The sequence below is a fragment of the Vombatus ursinus genome, unplaced genomic scaffold (genome assembly GCF_900497805.2).
Source record: "Vombatus ursinus unplaced genomic scaffold, bare-nosed wombat genome assembly UNPS02009770.1, whole genome shotgun sequence".
Taxonomy (NCBI): Eukaryota; Metazoa; Chordata; class Mammalia; order Diprotodontia; family Vombatidae; genus Vombatus; species Vombatus ursinus.
The window spans coordinates 14,554,404-14,571,880 of record NW_020949548.1 but is presented as its reverse complement, the minus strand read 5'-3'; the positions used below and the strand labels follow the sequence as shown (position 1 = coordinate 14,571,880).

Here is a 17,477-nt window from a genome sequence, read left to right as displayed (position 1 = left end):
AGTGCTACAAAGATTGTGTTATCTATCTCTCTGCCTGTAGGTGGGGGCCACAGCTGACAATTCCAGACATCTCCTACTCTTAATAGGAAAGGCAATCCAGGCTCTCCCATGCCACTGCCTTTTGCCCTTTTAAAGCGTGAAGTACCTGCCTTCGGTATCCCCTGCCACCCTCATCTTAATCCTTGGAGGGAGGGAGAAAGTCATGAAGTTAGAATAACAGCATGGGGTTGACAGAAAACAAGCCATGATGAATTTCCTCATGGCTCCCTTGTCAGGAAGAGACAGAGGGAAGGAGGCGGCAGCTGGGGCACTGGCCATCTCCCAGAGCATGGCACAGGCATGCTCACCATGCTAATTCTGAGCCTCAAACACTTAGCTCTGCCGCTCTGCCCAAGGTTGCTGCTACTACCCAAGGGACACTCCTTCCTCCTCATGGGTGATCCTTCTCCAGAGAGCCAGTGGATAGAAGGGTTAGGGGTGGGCGGGGTGGGAATTTATTCTGGGCATGAGAGGTGTGAGACCATAGGAATCAGGCATCTGATGGTGAGGACCCCGCCTTCCAACAAACTATTCTCAGGGAACAAAACCAAGGCACTGGCATTGGTTGTTCAGGCTACTCTAGCCTGGGCAAGATAAATGGACAGTCCTCCAGAGAGCTCAGCAAAGGGTGATAAGAATAACACCTTGAGCTGTGGAATACTACAAAGCTTCCTGAATGAAAGCCACAGAAAAAGAGGTCAGACTGACCACCACATTAGGGGAAAAAATGATTTCAATCTGTGATCTTACAAAAGTGGGTGCACCCTCCCAGAGTGCAGATCACAACCCCTCTATACCCTCACATCCTCTGTGATTCTTATCCAGCACTAAACATAGTGCTGGGAGAAAAGGTGGCACATAGTAAATGTTTGATGACTTGGCTTCTTCTCCATGGCCTCCTGTCAATCCCCCAGAAAGGATCTACCCAAAGTGGGAGAGGCCTTTCTTTTAAGTCTTTCAAAATTTCATGGGTAACTTGGGCTGTCCCTCTGTTACTAGGTGACTGGCTTACCTCCTTTACCAGCCACACATCATTTCCTAGATGACATCTCTTATGCCACTTGGTGAATATGAGCCATTGGAGATGATACACAGTAGCTGGCTTATACCCACCAGCCTTCTGTCCTTCATCTTTTGGGTAATTGGCAATTTCTGGTCTTTAGAGACCGTGGGGTCCTGTGATTTTCAGGCAGATCACTTCAGTCACAGAAGCGATCGAATGATGTAGAAAATACATCTTGTGTTTATTGCTTATTGAGTTAAAAAAAAAAAAGGTTTTGACTTGGTAGAACAAAATACAGCCTTAAGAGTTTCTCTTCTAATATTGTCTTCCACGTAATGTCTTAAGACTCCACAAGATACTTCGACAGACGAAACCACAGACAGAGCCATCTGGAGCTTTTAACAAACACAAGCTGTTCACACACATACAATTTTTTTAAAATGCCAATATTCCTCTTGGCTACTGCATATGGCTGCAAATCATGGCACACCACAATCTGGAAAAACCACCAAGTGGATGAAAAGCCACAAGGACACCCAGTTAGATATTTTCACTCTATGAAATACCAAGCAAGGCATAAAACATGGATGTGGACATGCTTTCCAGAAGCATCTGCCATTGTTACTCAATTTAATTTCACAAGAGTTATTAAGCATTTGCTATGTAGCTAATATTCAGCCAGTCACTGGGGATACAATGACAAAAATGAGAACAGTCCTTCCCCTCGGGGCATTTGCACTCTTCTTGGGGAAAACCATGAAAAAGGGTGCTGGGTGGCATCCAAGAGGAAGAGGGATTCCCTATAAATGGTAAGATCCTAAAAGTCTTGTTTGTGGGATGACATGATCTAATTCCAAAATAATAGAAGATCTCCTCTCTCAATGAGATGCACACAAAAAGATCTAAAAATCCAGAGATAAAAGCCCCAAGCTGATGAAAAATGCCTGTTGTCCAAAAAAGGGTCTTCAGTTGAATGGGCAGCATGTTGAGTTAGTCCACAGTATGCATATGTGCACGTATATGTATATTTATGTACATATGTGTACATAATAGCTCCTGAATACATTTATGTACATATAGCTCCTGAATAGGTGCTGCAGATGGGCAATGAAGAATGGATCCAGAATGAAACAAGAAGAGGAGAGGGGTCAGGATCACCTTTAGAAAAGTGGGCAGCAAAGTCTATCACAATAATCACAAACTGCTCAAACACACAGTTTTTATCCTCTTGGCAGTCCTATATGGTTATAAATCATGGCACACCACAATCTGAAAAAACCAAACGGCTGGAAAGTCACTATGACACTCAATTACATGGGCAGCCCACCTCCATTAGCCCATCAGCAGGCATATCTAAGGTCAGCACTGCAGAGGGCTGGGCCCAGAACTGAAACCAGAGAAAGAGAACAGGTCAAATCGCATTTGAGAAAGCAGACAGCTGAGCTTTCAATGGTCCCAAACTCTTAGCTACCTATTTCTTGAACACTAATATTTTTCTGGGGATGCTATATGGCTATAAATCCTTGGAACCCCATGATCTCTGAGAAATTAAAATGACAAGCCAAAGAACAACAAAAAGACATTTGGTGAGTATAGGTAAGTTGTGGCATATTACCAATGATAGAATGTGTTCATGAAAATGTTATATAAAACTCATCGTTGAACATACATGTGAGTGGAACAGGAGGTCGGCTGATCACATACTGAGAATGAACAGGGTAACAGATAGCCTCGTGTACGTGGGTCACCCATGTAACTGGGTGTCATGGTGGCTTTTTGTTCATTTACTTTTTTCCAGATTGTGGTGTGCCATGGTTTATAGTCACACAGGATTGCCAAGCTACCCAGGTACCTTGAGATACTCAAAAGTGCCAAAGGAAAGCCTCCAATACATCCCTCCTGGAGGATTTATAGAGAGTATGGACCAGTGGGATGGTCACAGCTCCTCATTAAACTGTGTACCTAGGCTTGGAAGGGTGGAGCTCTGCACAGGGAAAGGACCCACATGGAGGAAATTACAGCTCACTGGAAGTGTTGTACAGCAGTATAAAGAAGACTAGCCCATGAAAAGAAGGCATGGGATGTGTGATCTGCTCTAAAGCACTGAACATCTACCTACACCCAAGGAAGTCATTAAATTATAAAAATATTTGGTTAACAGGGTCCACATCCATTACCTCCCATAAGCCTTATAACAACCCTGGGAGGCAGGCTGAGCAGGGACTGTCTGACAGATGAGGAAACTGAGGCCCCAAAAGGCTAGAAGCCTTGACCAATCTGCTGAAGGAGTCAACGTCTCTTCCCACTACCCCAAGTGAGCGTCATCACAAGCCCCATGGGACACAATGAGGAGAGTTACCCCGTCCCTTTATGGATCTGGATTTCCCACCTGACTCCCTGATAGAAACTGCAATAATGATTACCAGCCATCACCGCTGGCCCCAAACAGAAGGAGACAGAGCAGCGTCATGGCAGCCAGAAACAAGCAGGTATGGCTACTGTCCCAAGGGAGTATCCCGGCATCCTGCCCATTCCAAGGCTGTGTGCTGGCAGTGGATGTAAGAGTAAGAGGTGACAATCAGCTAGCCCCTTCCCATTCTGCAGATACAGAATGCTGAAGTGAGGCTGGGAGTTAGGACTCTCAGGGCACTGAGGCAGGGTGGCTCTGGTGGTCTGGGGGACCCCAGAAGGATCTCCCCCGTTTGTATGTTCTTGTGTTCTGCTGTGACACGCTGACCGCGGGCTCTGACCCAGAGCTCCCACGGCGGTTGGCTTTGCTCTACAGTCAGCACCCACCAAACGCCTCCCACAAGTCTCCCCAGGCTGGGGAACATCCATTCATTCAAGAGGCACTCGGCACCTATGACTTGCAAAAACAGAGAAGGGGTGACACTCCCAGGTTTGCAGACACAACTGATGCTCAGCAGCAACCGCAGGGCTTTAGCGCACAGATCAGGGCGCCAATGAGATCGCAAGGGCCGGGGCATACCTCGTTTCCTGAGCCAGGCAGGAAGGTCTTCACTTTGATGGTTTTTCCTGGAGCGGGGAAGGGGGACTCCATGAGACTTCTCATGAAGGGGTACACCAGGGCAGCTGAGATCCCCCGACGTCGCTCCACCTCATCAAGGATCTGTCCCAACCACCCCAGGAAAGGCAATCAGTGGAGCGTCTCCTTCCCTCCTCCAAGGGCACGGCGGGGACTAGGAAGTACTGGGAGGCCAAACTTGACTGCTCTACCCCAGGGGCTATGTTTCTCTTGACCGCTCCCGAGAACCTAGAATACCCTCCCCCTCACAATCCTCATGCCCATGACAGACACTATAAGCCCTGGTCTCCAAATAAAACTCTGTGTCCTGGAGCTGAGCACAGAGAAGGCTCCTTTGGACCATCTGGTTCCCCTGGTGTCCCATCCTCATGCTCACAACCCAGAAGGCTGAGCTCCGTCCCCAGTCTTTTGGCCTCAGGGACTCCGGAGGGCTCCCTGAAGCAGCAGGTCTGCAGGCCTCTGACCGAGGCAGACATACCAATTCTGTAGAGAATTGTCTTGGGTTTCAGAAACAACGAGGGGGAGGGAAGGTTGGAAGGAGAGGCAGTACCACGGCCCCCCCTTGCCCCGGCCCACCACACACAGATGGTTTTCTCATCTGTTGACTACAGATGCTGCCCAAAACATTCTCTTCCTCACTCTCTATGACACTCACATCTCTCCCTCCATTTTTCTCTCCAACTATGGAGAGCTAACATTTACACACCACTTTAAGGTTTACAAAGTGCTTTATGTATACATTGTCATTTGAGCCTAACAACTTTGGGAGGTAAGTGGTACCAATATCAGTATCCCCCTTCTACAGATGAGGACACGGAAGCCCTTGAGGTGAAGCGGCCCGCCCACAGGCCCACGGCTAGAGACGGGATTCAGATCCGGGTCCCAACACCTGACGTCCCATGATGCTTCCTCTAATACCGTGCTGACCTTCTAAGGGAACCTGGCAAACTGGTAAGTCCAGAAGGACCCCTGGGAGGGGCTCCCTGCCTGCCCCGGGGATCCCCCCTTACCTTGGAAAACAAGCCAAAGCAGCCAAGACGGCTGATGACGCAGTACACCTCGGGGAGGCGAGGCCCTTTTCCACTTGGCTGAGCCACGGAGACGAGCCGGCAGAGAGAACAAGGCAGAGACATAGAAGGGGCAGGCAGTTACCGTCTGGGCTCGTCCCACAGAGCCCGGGGCATGGGGGTTCCCACTGAAGACACATTTCCCAACCCCTCTCCCACCCCCAGAGGGAGCTTCCAGCACTAACCAGACCCCACAGGGCAGGGACTGGAATCAGAAGCATTCTTACGTTCTCTCATTTTAATGATTCGCGTCCCCCAAAGCTCTGGGTGACCCCATTTTATCTGGCTTGCACTCCCCTTTCTGCCATGACTCCAGAGGCATCCCCCTCCACCACCACAGCAGATACTTCCCACACCCCCATCCTCAGAAGAACACAGACCCACGGTCCCCTCTGCGACCAACATAAAGGACAGAAGACCAAGCAGTCACTAGAGGGTGACTTGGGGGTTCACACTCCACCCTGCCCTGCCCCATGTCTGGGAGCCCAAAGACCGTGGTGGGGGCGAGAGAGTCTGAGGCAGCAGACACTCACTGAGTCAGGCAACCTGTCCAAAAGTGGAAGCAGCCCGTGTCCCCTCATCCAGTCTCTCTACCTGCTGTTCTGGGGAGGGGGAGGGAGACCCGACGAGGCAGAACTGGGGGCAAGGCAGAGAAGAAGACAAGAAGCAAAAGGAAAGGAGAAGGCTGCAGTAGGAAAGGGGAGCTGAGGAGAGAGAAAAAGGGAGTGAGAAGCCAGCTCTGACGGTCCATCCCTCCCCTCCCCACTTGAGAAGGCCCGAGAGAAGCTCAGCAGGATTATGAGGGCCTTGTCCTAAGACACAGGGGCTGGAGGGGAAGCTGGGGATCGGGCAGCAGCCTTGGGGGGCAGGGGGAGGAGCAGTAGGTGCAAGCCCTGCCCCCTAGCTCCAGGCCTCTGGCCTTGGCCGCTAAGCAAATGCAGATGGGGCTATTTCAGGATTCAGACCTGCTGGCCACACGTCACAGCTCCAGAAAGAGGGTGGAATCCTTTTTTTTTTGTCCATATTAGGCATGAAACTAACTCCTTTCTCTCACTAGTCCCCCCCTTTTCTCTTCACTGCCCCCCCCAAAAAAGCCCCGAGTGATTAAATCAAGTATGTGGGATTTGGGTTAAAATCATTGTGTCCAATCTGCAGGAATGCCGATCTGGTGCCAGCCCCCTTGGCTCGGACCCAGGCTGGGCTGTCTCTGTGCAGGCCAGCACAAACACACTGTTCCCTCCCAGGGCAGCTGTGAGACCAGGAACAAAAGTCGTTCCACACTCAAGCTCCAACAAGCTTGGAGAATACTCCCCAGACCCCCAGGGAAGATGCGGGCTCCCAGCAAGCCCGGCCTGTCCTCTACCCTGCACCCTGCATCACTCCCATCAGGTCCTTGGTCCAATTTATTTCTCAGCCGGCCCCCTATCTGACTCCCCTGTCCTCAGCCTGGAGTTCTCCCTGCTCAGCCACTGACTCGGCGTTACCTCCTGGCTTCCCCCATCCCGGCACGGGCCAAGGTAGTCTCTCTCCCACCAGGTCTTGAGTGTCCACACAACACTTCTGATAGAGTATAAACTTCCTGAGGGCAGGGCCTGATTCATACCCCCAGTGCCCAGCCCAGGGTCTGGCACATAGTAGATCCTTAATAAATGTTGATTAGTGAATAAACCAAGCTAAAGATATCCTTGTTGGCTAACAGTTTGGGAAGCAGCAGTTTCCCCCACCCCGAACTGGCTCTTGGGAACAGCGTTCCCCATCCCTGAACATTGTTTAGATAAACCAAGTGGTCTGCTTCAAACAAACCAGCTCCTTCCCTCCTGCTGTTCCTCAGTCACAGCCTCCATCCATTTCCCAGGCAGAGTGAGAGCTAAGAGGCTGGTTTTTTCTTCTCTCAATTAGCCCTCAAAGCCTTCCCCATGGAGGCAACATCTCTCCCTAAGACCTCAAAGAAAAAATTGTTCTGCCCTCACTCAGCTCACAATCCCACTGGCCAAACTTCTGACAGCAAGAATCATGAAACAACCCAAAGCACGGTGAGTAGAAGAAGCAAAAAGGGAGAGCCCAGGTGACATGTAAAGCTGGAGTCTGACTCTGACACCCTTGGTACACGCATCACTGCCAGGATAATGTCCTGACCCAACAGTGAGCCCTACCCCGAGCCCCAAGTCCAGACCTAGCCCAGGCAAGAGTCAAGAGGCCAACGCCGTTGACTCAAAAGCCTCGCAGAATGGAGGGAGGAGAAACTAGAAAGAAAAGTCTAAAACTTGGTAGGAGAACTGACGGTCATAGAGAGTCAGCCCCAATTCTGGAGGGCTATAGCCCTTGGTGCCCTACCAGAGATGTTTCCTTTCTAATTTCCTGAGCCCAGGAGTCCCAGGAAACTCCAGCAGTCTGGTTGGGGCAGGAAGAAGGGGTCACAGACAGGCTTATGAGCTAGGAGAGCTCTGAACCATCCCAGGGGCCAGGGGCAGGGTGAATGACTGGAAGAGTCTCCCTTAGGAAGGCCCTTAGAAAACACCACTGAGGCAGGGAGCCAACAGAAGACATAGGCTGTCTTCCCAACAGCACCCTGGACCATGTTCCCCGCCTCCTCTCCATGGCCACCTTCTCTCTATTCCATCTTGCACCATGGGAACTCCCAGCTAGATAAGTCTGATTATTCTGGGAAATCAAGAACAATCCCATCCCTGTCTCCTCAGGCTTTGGAATTGGGACCCCTGCTTCCTCCCAGCCCATACACTCTTCACCAACATAGGCCGATAAGAAGGCCATACTCACCAGTAATCGCCTGCAATAGCCAAACCGGCGGCTGCCATCCTCCCCCGTCAGCATGAAAGAGAAGGTTTCACTGGAACAGAGAGACTCATTGTGGGAGGGGTCAGAGGACTGGAGGATCTGCCCCACTGGGCCAAGAAGCTGCCATCCCCCTCCATCCACCATCAGGCCTGGACTGCAGGCATGGAGTTGGTACCAGGAGAAGGGAGCTGCAGTGGGGTGAGGACCTGGCTAGGCAGAGCCCCTCGCCACCACCCACAATGCTGCCAAGAAGGTCTGCAGGGAGACTCTACTTTCCTCTAGTCCAATCTGTAAAGATAGGCTCACCTGCTGTAATCAGAAACAGGAAACCAATCCTTGGCATCAGGGAAGCAGAACTGGGGGATGGCTTTGAGCCGCTCCTCGGCCTCCCGCATCTGCTTGGTGGGTCTGTCCAGCTGGGAGGAGGAGATGGAATGAGAAGCCTTATGTTACGCCCCTTGTATGGGGCAGAATGGGGGGATGGGCCCTGGTTGGACTCCTAATAGCTGGCACGACTCTATGCCCTATGGAGGATGGGTCCTCATGCCTCCTCCCTCCCAGGTGATTGAGCCAGTCAAGTCTGCAGACCCCTTTGCTGTGGTCCCATAGCTTGTCAGTAGTGAACAGCCTCACTGTATCCTGCATCTTTTATGAAAACACTGGATCAGAAGAGATTGGCCCAGCCTTGGAAAATCTACTGGCTAGGATGTTTTAAGATGCCCCCAGAGTCAAAGACTGTATACCATCAGGGCCGCCATCATCTCAATGGCAGACCCAATCTGCAAGGCTGGGGGCTCTTCTTTCCCCAGCTTAACCCTGATGTGGTACCTGGAGGACAGTGTGAGAGCCCAGAGGAGCTGGGCTGGGCTGGGCTGGGCTGGGCTCGGCTAGGGATGCCTCACCTTGGGGAACTGGTAGGAGACCTCGGGGAGGTAGGTGTTTCTGGATGGCTTCTTCTTCAGCGATACCACCACAAAGTACTCAAACAGTTCTCGCTCCTGCCATTCTATCAGCTCCAGTTCTAGCGTCCGGTAGCTGGGCGCTCGCTTCAGCATGGACTGGATGTGGACCAGGCGCTGGGTGTGAGCTGGAAGAGGGCAGGGATCACCCAGGTCAATGTAGAGGCACAGCCGCCACCAGGCTCTAGGGGTCCCTTAAAGACCAGGCTCTTAGGAGTAGGAAGGGGAACAGGGAAGCAGGTTTTCAGTATGAGAGATGAAAGGGGCAGAGATGGTACAAGGCACTAAGCTGTACCCCCCAAACCTCGTTCTATCTGGGATCCCCACAACCCTAGGATAAGTGAGAAAGACCACTGCCAATTTTTTTAAAGATGAAAGACAGGGGACTGGAGATGAATAAGAGAACAACAAAGCTCTATAAGCATGTCAGGAACACTAAAGCCTACAATGAGCTGAGCCTTGAGAATAATGAAAAATACGATAAGAACAGTATTTAAACTATACTGAGTGCAAGAGAAGTTCAGTGATGGGATAGGGCCATTGCTTGGAGTAGACAAGATATTAATGCCCTACTTCTGGATTTCAGCAAGGGACATGACAAGGTCTCTCATTATATTCTTAGGAACAAGATGAACAAATACGGACTGGATGGTAAATAGTACAGTAAAATGAATTTGGAACTGGCTGAACAACCAGACCCAAGTAATGACAACTCACATGTTATAGAATATTTTAAGGTTTACAAGGGGGCTCAGCAGCTAAAGTGTCAGGAAGACTTCTCTTCTGAGCTCAAATCTGGCCTCAGACACTTACTAGCTGTGTGACCCTGGGCAAGTCATTTAACCCTGTTTGCCTCAGTTTCCTCATCTGCAAAATGAGCTGGAGAAGGAAATGGCAAACCACTCCAGTATCTTTGCCAAGAAAACCCCAAATGGGGTCATGGAGAGTCAGACATGACTGAAATGACTGAACAACAAGGTTTACAAAGTGCTTGTCTCACAATGTGGCAGGTGGTGAATTATCATCCCCATTTTAGAGATGAAGAAACCAACCAATAATTTGTGCCCAGGAGAACACAACAACCCAATGAGCAGTGACCAAAGGATCAATCACTGTCAGCCAGAAGGGTGATCTTTAGTGGATTGCTACACTGTTCTGGATTAGAACCTGGTCTATTTAACATTTTAATCAGTGACTGAGATGAAAGTATAGTTGGCATGTGCATCAAATTGGAGGACAGCACAAGGGAGGGAGGGATTACAAATGTGTCAGGTTAACAGAAGTGGGATCCAAAAAAAAAAAAACTCAAGAAATGATGGTCTGAATCTGAGATGACATCTCAGCAAGATAATTGTAGTCCCAGGGGCAGCTAGGTGGCTCAGTGGATAGAGCCCCAGCCTTGGAGTCAGGAGGACCTGAGTTCAAATCCGGCCTCAGACACTTGACACTAAGTAGATATGTGACCCTGGGCAAGTCACTTAACCCCACTGCCTAGCGAAAAAAAATAATAATAAAAATCAGCTGCAGAAAAAGAGGCTTGAAGTGATGGGGGACAAGGGCAGGGGGAGATGAGGATGGACATGTTAGAAAGGACCCGAGTGAATCACAAGCTCAGTATGAACTAATCTTGGTCTTGTGCTGTGGTAACAGAAGCACGGCCTCCAGGACAGAGAAGGGGACAGTCCTGCTGCAAACTGTCTTGCTCAGGCCACATCTGGAGAGCTGTCCTCAGGTCTGGGCAGCAACGCACAGGTGAAGTAGGACAGCAATATGCTAAAGTGGGCAGAAAAGCAACTGGGAGAGTCAGAGAACTCAAAGCAACCACATGGAGGCTGGTGGGAGGGATTGGAGACAAGGAGTCCTGGGGACAGGATAGCTACTCTTCAAATATCTGAAGGTTAGCTATCACAAGGAAGAGGGTTTAAGATTCATTCCACTCTGCCCCAGACAGAAGAACCAGAAAGAAAATGGAGGAGCTTAAGAGAGGTAAACATTAGAACAATTAAATAAGACAGACAAAAAAAAAACTTCCTGAATATAGTTGTCCAAAAGTAGAATGGGACGCCTTGGGAGGGAGGGAGTTCTTCACCACTGGAGGCCTTCAAGTAAATGCTGGATGACTATCAGATACATTACAGAGAGGATTATAGTTCAGGTAAGGATTAGACCAGATACCCTTGGAGGCCCCCAACAACTATAGGATTCTATGAGCCCAACCTCCAAGGATGGCTCCCAGCCTAATCTCTTAGAATACATCATGGCTAAATCATGGTTGGACCTAGCTCTTTGGGATTCCTCCAGGCCTTCTTGGATTGCTTATTCCCCACTACCTCCGTCTGCCTACCCCTAGAGACTGGGCCATAGACAGGGGGTAGATCAGGAAGTATGCCATTAGCCACTCCTATATCCCCCCAGTTTGGGTGGATTTTGTGTTCCAATGGCAACTAAGGTCATACCAACAGCTGTGCTTGGAGCGAAAAGTCCAAGAAATCCGAGGAGCTTCTATCCTTAGGCCTTTCTCTAAGGCCTAATCTCCTGGGATCCCTTCAATTCTCTGCCTCCCACCCTACCATTCAAAGAGTGCCACCGATCTCAAAGTCTAAGTACCCTCCCATTGAACAAGGACCCATCTGGCTGTCCAAAGAAGCTTGTTCATTGTGGGCAGTTTTCACTAGTGCTGAAGAAAGACCCTTAGCAATCCACAGGCTAGCTTGTCCTTGTTGGCTACCCCAAACAGAGTGGATCAAAAAAGGATCAAAAAGAAAGAGGAAAGGGAAGAAGAAAGGGAGAAAATTCCCATTTACTTTAAACAATGAAGAAGGCTGAGCTACAGTTTTCGCTGAGGGCACAGTAGGATGGGAGAACGTGGAAAGTACTAACAAAGCTAAGCTAAGGTCTTGGGAAAATAAGCACCCCAAGTGAGACTCTTTCTTTCTATCTGAGAGGAGGGTAGGAGTGGACCCCTGAAGGGTCTAATTCTAGAGAGTCCAAGGCTCCTTTCTAGCCATCAAGAAGGGATGGCTGAAGAAAAAATAAAAAATAAAATAAAATAAAATAATAAAAGAAGGGATGGCTGTAATCCTCCCCCGCCCTTTCTGACCCTTCACATTCCCAGCACAATCTGACAGGCACATCTGGCTCTCCAATCCCACTGGCAGCAAGTTGGGGGCACACAGGGGCAGGGTTAGAAACAGGTCACACTTTTCCATAAAAATATGGTGAAAGGGAACCATCTGGAGCTGGCTACGTCACATCAGGCTCACATGACAAACACCTGGGATTTAACTCTCATCCATCCCCGTGGTTTCTCTTCCATCCCCAGCCCTGCCGGCCTAGTCCCTACCTAGCCACAGCCTCCCATGCTCCACCCAGGGCGGGGCATCTGAGCCACAAGCCCTGGGGACACCAGGCTGAGCCTGGAGGCCACTCCATCCCTCCTAACAAGGGTGAAAACTGCTTGGATGTTCGAGGGTTGAGTCCTTCTGAGCAGACAATTAAGGGACTAGCCTCTCATCTTTGTCTTTTGTCCTGGTTCAATCACCAAGGACTCAATTTAAGGCCCCTGGTCATTGTAAATCCAATGAGTCTACATGGTTCCCTTTTGGAGGAAAGGGAGAGGGAGTCGATTTTGGGTTGTAGGAATGACTGCTTGCCATTCATAAACATAACAATGCCCCTTCCAAAGTGACCCACCCCTCACCTTTAAATCGATCGTCAGAATCACTCTCACTCTCACTGTTCTCATCTGTAAAAGTAATAAAAACAATACTTCATCACCCTTCCCAGATGAGCCCAATACTCCCAAACCCCCAATGGTGAAGCATGCATTAGGCAGATGGCGATGATGAGTTTGTGCCAAGCCCTCCACACTCCCCTATTTGCTCTTCCTTGTGAGTCAGTCAACAAACATTTGTTAAGTACCTACTATGTGCCAGGCACTGTCCTAAGCTCTGTACAGGGGTGTACTGCAGCTCTTGGGAGCTTTAACAATGGTTAAATGTTCAGCATGAGCACTTATACCTTAGAAATAGGCAAAAATGCTACAAAATCAAGACTGGACATTTTTGTTGTTATTGTTGATTTAAGACTTAAGTAAGTGATGGAGAAAATGTTGGTAATGCAATTTAGACTTCTAATTGTGTTCCACATGGTGGCTTATTTTTTTTTTTTTGGAGGGAGGTAGGGAGATGGATGTTAAACACTTACTAGCACCTCTCTTGATTATGACCAATGGAAAGTTACCCTGAACAAGCAAGGGTGGAGGGAGGAGGGCTGCTGTGGCCATGGGGCAGCAGGGAGCTAACTGCCTCAGGGAGGAGATGAATGCCTGGCATGGGGCACCTGGTGGCACCTTGCTCTTTCTTAACAACCAAGTTAAGTAGCCCCAGATAAAACAAAGTTAGTGGGTCAGTGAGCTGTCCATAGGCAGGCCCAGACATACAGCCAGAGACAGGAACAATTGAATGCATGGGGAGGAAAGGGTTCCCCCTGCTTCCCCATCTTGCTGGACCTACACACACACACACACACACACACACACACACACACACACACACACCCCTTCTTACACCAAGAGAACTTACAAGACCCCTCTAAGCCCTTCTACCTACCCAATCTGTGAGACAATAGTATAATGACAGTTTACAATTATAAAGAGTATTTTAAGAGTTACAAAGTATTTTCCTCACAAAAGTCCTATGATATAAGTATACAAGTATCAGGACCCTCATTTTTCAGATGAGGAAACTGAGGTTCAGAGAGAACCTCGTGGGGAACATGAGGCTCTGACAGTGGGATGTACTGGAAAGAATACTGGACTCACCGTCCAGGTCTCCCGACTTTTAGTCCACTCCACTGCCCGAGTCCCATATTCCCCATTCCCCTGGGGCAAAGGTAGGGAGTCAGGGTGAGAACAGGACTCTGATGGGAGTAACACTGAGGCTTCTCCTCCTCCTCCTCTTCCTCCTCACCAGGGCCAGAGCCCCTTTTTTTCTAGAGGACAACCTAGGATGGGACAGTGGGAGGAAGCAGTGAAAGGTGTGTTCAAACACTCAAAAATCCCAGCTAAGTTTGGGGACCCGGATGCCCGCACCAACTGGGGAATGCTTCCCAGCTTACCTCTCAGTGATGCAGTCTCAATGCTAGACATCGACAGCTTCTTTAACCTCTTCTTGCCCCTCTTGGCATTATAGATGGAATTGATCCTCTGGACAAGCTGGATGAGAGATGCCAGAAGGGGTGAATGCCCCGAGAGGCTAAGCCCTCTTACCCTCCACGCCAAAGACATGCTTCTATCTGATGAGGCTACGGATCCACTGGGCTCCAGCCCTGTATCCCACCTGGCCTGACAATGGACCCCCTGACCACCACTGTTCAAGCAATGAGCTGCAGCTCCTCCCATCATTAAACCCGCAGGGACGGAAGCGATCCTTAGCCCAATATCCGAGCTGCATGCCCTTGCTCCAGAAAACCCTCCTCCCACATTCATGGCACCCATTACTCTTCTTGCACCATGACTTTTACTGCCCAGGAAATAAATGATCCCATCCAACTGCCCTCCGGAAGAGTTTTTTCCTCTTAGTCTTATAACAGCATATAGTTGCCTATTCTGTGTCTTTACAGGGTAGGCAACTACGTGCTGCTGTTAGACTAAGAGTCTGCCGAGAGCAGGGACGTCTCCATAAGGATGAAGGAAACATCTCTAGGTGGAATCCGATTCTCTAATTCCTCCTTGCTCCAAGGTACCATGAGAGGCTTCTGTAAACACAAGGCGCAGGGCGGCTGGGCGAGACAGACTCATCCACCTGAGGGTGGATGCAAGCCTGCCTACGGAGGCAGACAGAAGAAATGGAATGCCCTCCCTACCTGGCCAACAGGTGAAAGCAGAACAGCAGAGTGGAAGAAACTACAACAAAACGGAGAAGCTATGGGATCTCTATAACCTCCTCTGATGGAATGAAATCACCTCCTGTAGGCAAAGCTTCCCAGAAGAAAAGACAGGAACAAGGAATCTAGTCCTTTTTCTTCCTGACTGTATTTGGGGCTGGACAGGAAGGAGCTAAATTCCCAATACACCCAAGTATTGTTCGTCATCTAAAAATACCCCCTTGGCTAAATCCTGCTCCCTCTCTGCCGGGGGTTGTAGAGCGTTGTGGGGGGAAGGGCAAGAATGCAACACACTTCCTTCGGAAGTCAGTCTGCAAATTGCTTCTCCGGAGAGGTATTGATAGATACAAAGCATCTCTCTCATCTGTTGCCTTCTCTAACCACAAAGTCACCACCTTAGTTAAGGCCCTCATCAGCTCTCACCTACATTATTATAACAGCTTCCTCCTTGTCTCCCACTCCTACCCTCCACAAAGGGGCTAAAATAATTTTCTTAAAGTGAAGATCTAGCCACATAGCTCCCCTGCTCAATAAACCCCAATAGCAACTTTTTGTCTTTCAGATCAAAAATAAACTCCTTGGCTTGTTTTTAAAAGTCAATCAATCAATAAACATTTATTAAGCACCTACTATATATGCCAGGCACTGTACTAAGCACTGGGGATACAAAAAGAGGCAAAGGATAGTCCCTGCCCTCAAGGAGCTTACAATCTAACTTGGGAGACAACATGCAAACAAAAATATACAAAGCAAGCTATATGCAGGATAAATAAGAGATAATTAACAGAGGGAAGGTATTGGAATTCAGAGGGGTTGGGAAAAGTGTCCAGCAAAAGATGGGATTTTAGTTGGGACCTAAAGGAAGCCAGGGAAGTCAGTGGTCAGAGTGGAGGAGGGGGAGCATTCCAGGCATGGAGGACAGCCAGAGAAAATGCCCAGAGCCAACAGATGGAGTGTCTTTTTTCGTGGAACAGCCAGAAGGTCAGCGTCACTGGATGGAAGAGTACTTAGTGAGGAGTAAGGTGTAAGAAGACGAAAGGTGGAAGGAGGCTAGGTTATGAAGGGTTTTGAGTGCCAAACAGCATTTTGCCTTTGATCCTGGAGGCAACAGGGAGCCGCTGGAGTTTATCATGGGGGGTGATGTGCTCAGACCTATGCTTCCAGAAAATCGCTTTAGCAGCTGAATGGAGAACAGATTGGAGTGGGGAAAGACCCAAGGCAGGCAGACCCACCAGCAGCTATTGCAACAGTCCAGGCGCGAGGTGATGACGGTCTGCACCAAGGAGGTGACAGTGTCAGAGGAGAGAAGGGGGTGAATTTGAGAGATGTTGCAAAGGTGAAATTTTCACAGCCTGGCCCTAACCTACCCCTCCAACCTTCAGAAGGAAGCCTTTCCTGATCCTCCTGCTGGTTCTCTAGCCCAGAAGATGATGCCTTGTGTTTATTTTTCTAGTTTCTATTGTCTCCCCAGTAGAACGTAAGTGCCTGGAGAGCAAGGTTGTATCCCTCACACTTAGCACAGTTTCTTTTACATACTTGATGCTAAGTAAATGCTTGTTGATTTATTCGTATTTAAATGTAATTACATATAGAAATGGATGCTCAAATCTACTTGTTATTCGGTGTGTGTGTGTGTGTGTGTGTGTGTGTGTGTGTGTGTGTGTGTGCCTCATCAAACTGGGAGATTCTTTAGGGAGGAAATCAAGTCTTCCCTATTCAATTTGAAGGTACTGGAAGGCAGGGTCAATGAGTGGTTCTCCCATTAGACTGGAAACTCCCAGAGGGGATTCTACAAGGGAAAGAATAAGATCTTTCCTCTCAGACTGGGCCCTTCCCTGACAGCAAATGCCATAGCTTTTCCAGCAGACTGGAAGCTCCCCAGGACCACGTCTCTCCATCAAACTGGGATCTTCCCAAAGCCAGAGGCCGGCTCTTTTGTTCCCATTAGGACCTTCATGGCGCCAAGCAGCAAGGTCTACTCCCCTCTTTGTTGATGGAGATGTGCAGCAAAGATGGCCGGACGGGCGTGAGACTTCCTGACAGTGCCCTGGGCAGTGGGCCCAGAAGTGAAGGGAACAGTTGATGAAGGCCCTGGCAGCGAGATGAAATGCCCAGCCCTCCCGGCTAACAAGGCTACCTTAGGGATTCGGCGGGCCCGGCGGCTTGAGAGCAGTTCGCTGGTGGTGCTGAGGCTGTCTTCGTTGAGGCTGGAGGGTGAGGAAGGCAAGCTCAGCTGGGCCAACAGCAACATGTCATCATGGCTATGCCTCTTGGGTAACCGTGGCAACCGGTGGCCCTTCCTCTCGGACCAATTCCCCATGCGCAAAGACTGGGTGCCGGATTTCAGGGAGAGCTGTGGTGGGGGAGAGGGAACAGGGGGAGGGGGCTCATTACAGACTCCCCAGCCACTCTCTCCTGGGGCCTGACTATAGTAACCACTGGCTGGTATTCCCAGAGTGCCCAGGCCCCTCTTCCATCACAGCCACTCTCCTCGCCTCCTTTCTCTTCCAGGGTCTCAGCTGTCAGAAAATGGACTAGCAATGCCAAGAGGGTCTCGGGATACAAAAGCAGCCTCTCCTTAACTGGTCTGGGAACCAGGGCTCATGGAGGAACAGAACCATCGATACCAGTAAAGGAGAAGACAAAGGATGAGAAAAGCCTTAGCTCACCTAAGAAAGGAG

General features: G+C 49.6%; 1 protein-coding gene across 3 annotated transcripts in view; it reads right to left on the bottom strand.

The window, feature by feature from the left end:
• ST5 (suppression of tumorigenicity 5) overlaps positions 1-17,477 on the bottom strand; it is a 213,514-nt gene that overhangs the window by 14,527 nt on the left and 181,510 nt on the right. For 2 of the 3 annotated variants that reach the window (XM_027852699.1, XM_027852700.1), the window contains 8 exons: positions 16,934-17,149; positions 14,029-14,125; positions 12,611-12,655; positions 8,854-9,038; positions 8,258-8,367; positions 7,934-8,003; positions 5,099-5,176; positions 4,032-4,172 (listed from right to left, as the gene is read on the bottom strand). In XM_027852699.1, coding sequence (XP_027708500.1) covers positions 4,032-4,172; positions 5,099-5,176; positions 7,934-8,003; positions 8,258-8,367; positions 8,854-9,038; positions 12,611-12,655; positions 14,029-14,125; positions 16,934-17,149 — 942 coding nt within the window. The remainder of the gene's footprint in view (positions 1-4,031; positions 4,173-5,098; positions 5,177-7,933; positions 8,004-8,257; positions 8,368-8,853; positions 9,039-12,610; positions 12,656-14,028; positions 14,126-16,933; positions 17,150-17,477) is intronic. The other variant, XM_027852701.1, reaches the window with a different exon arrangement.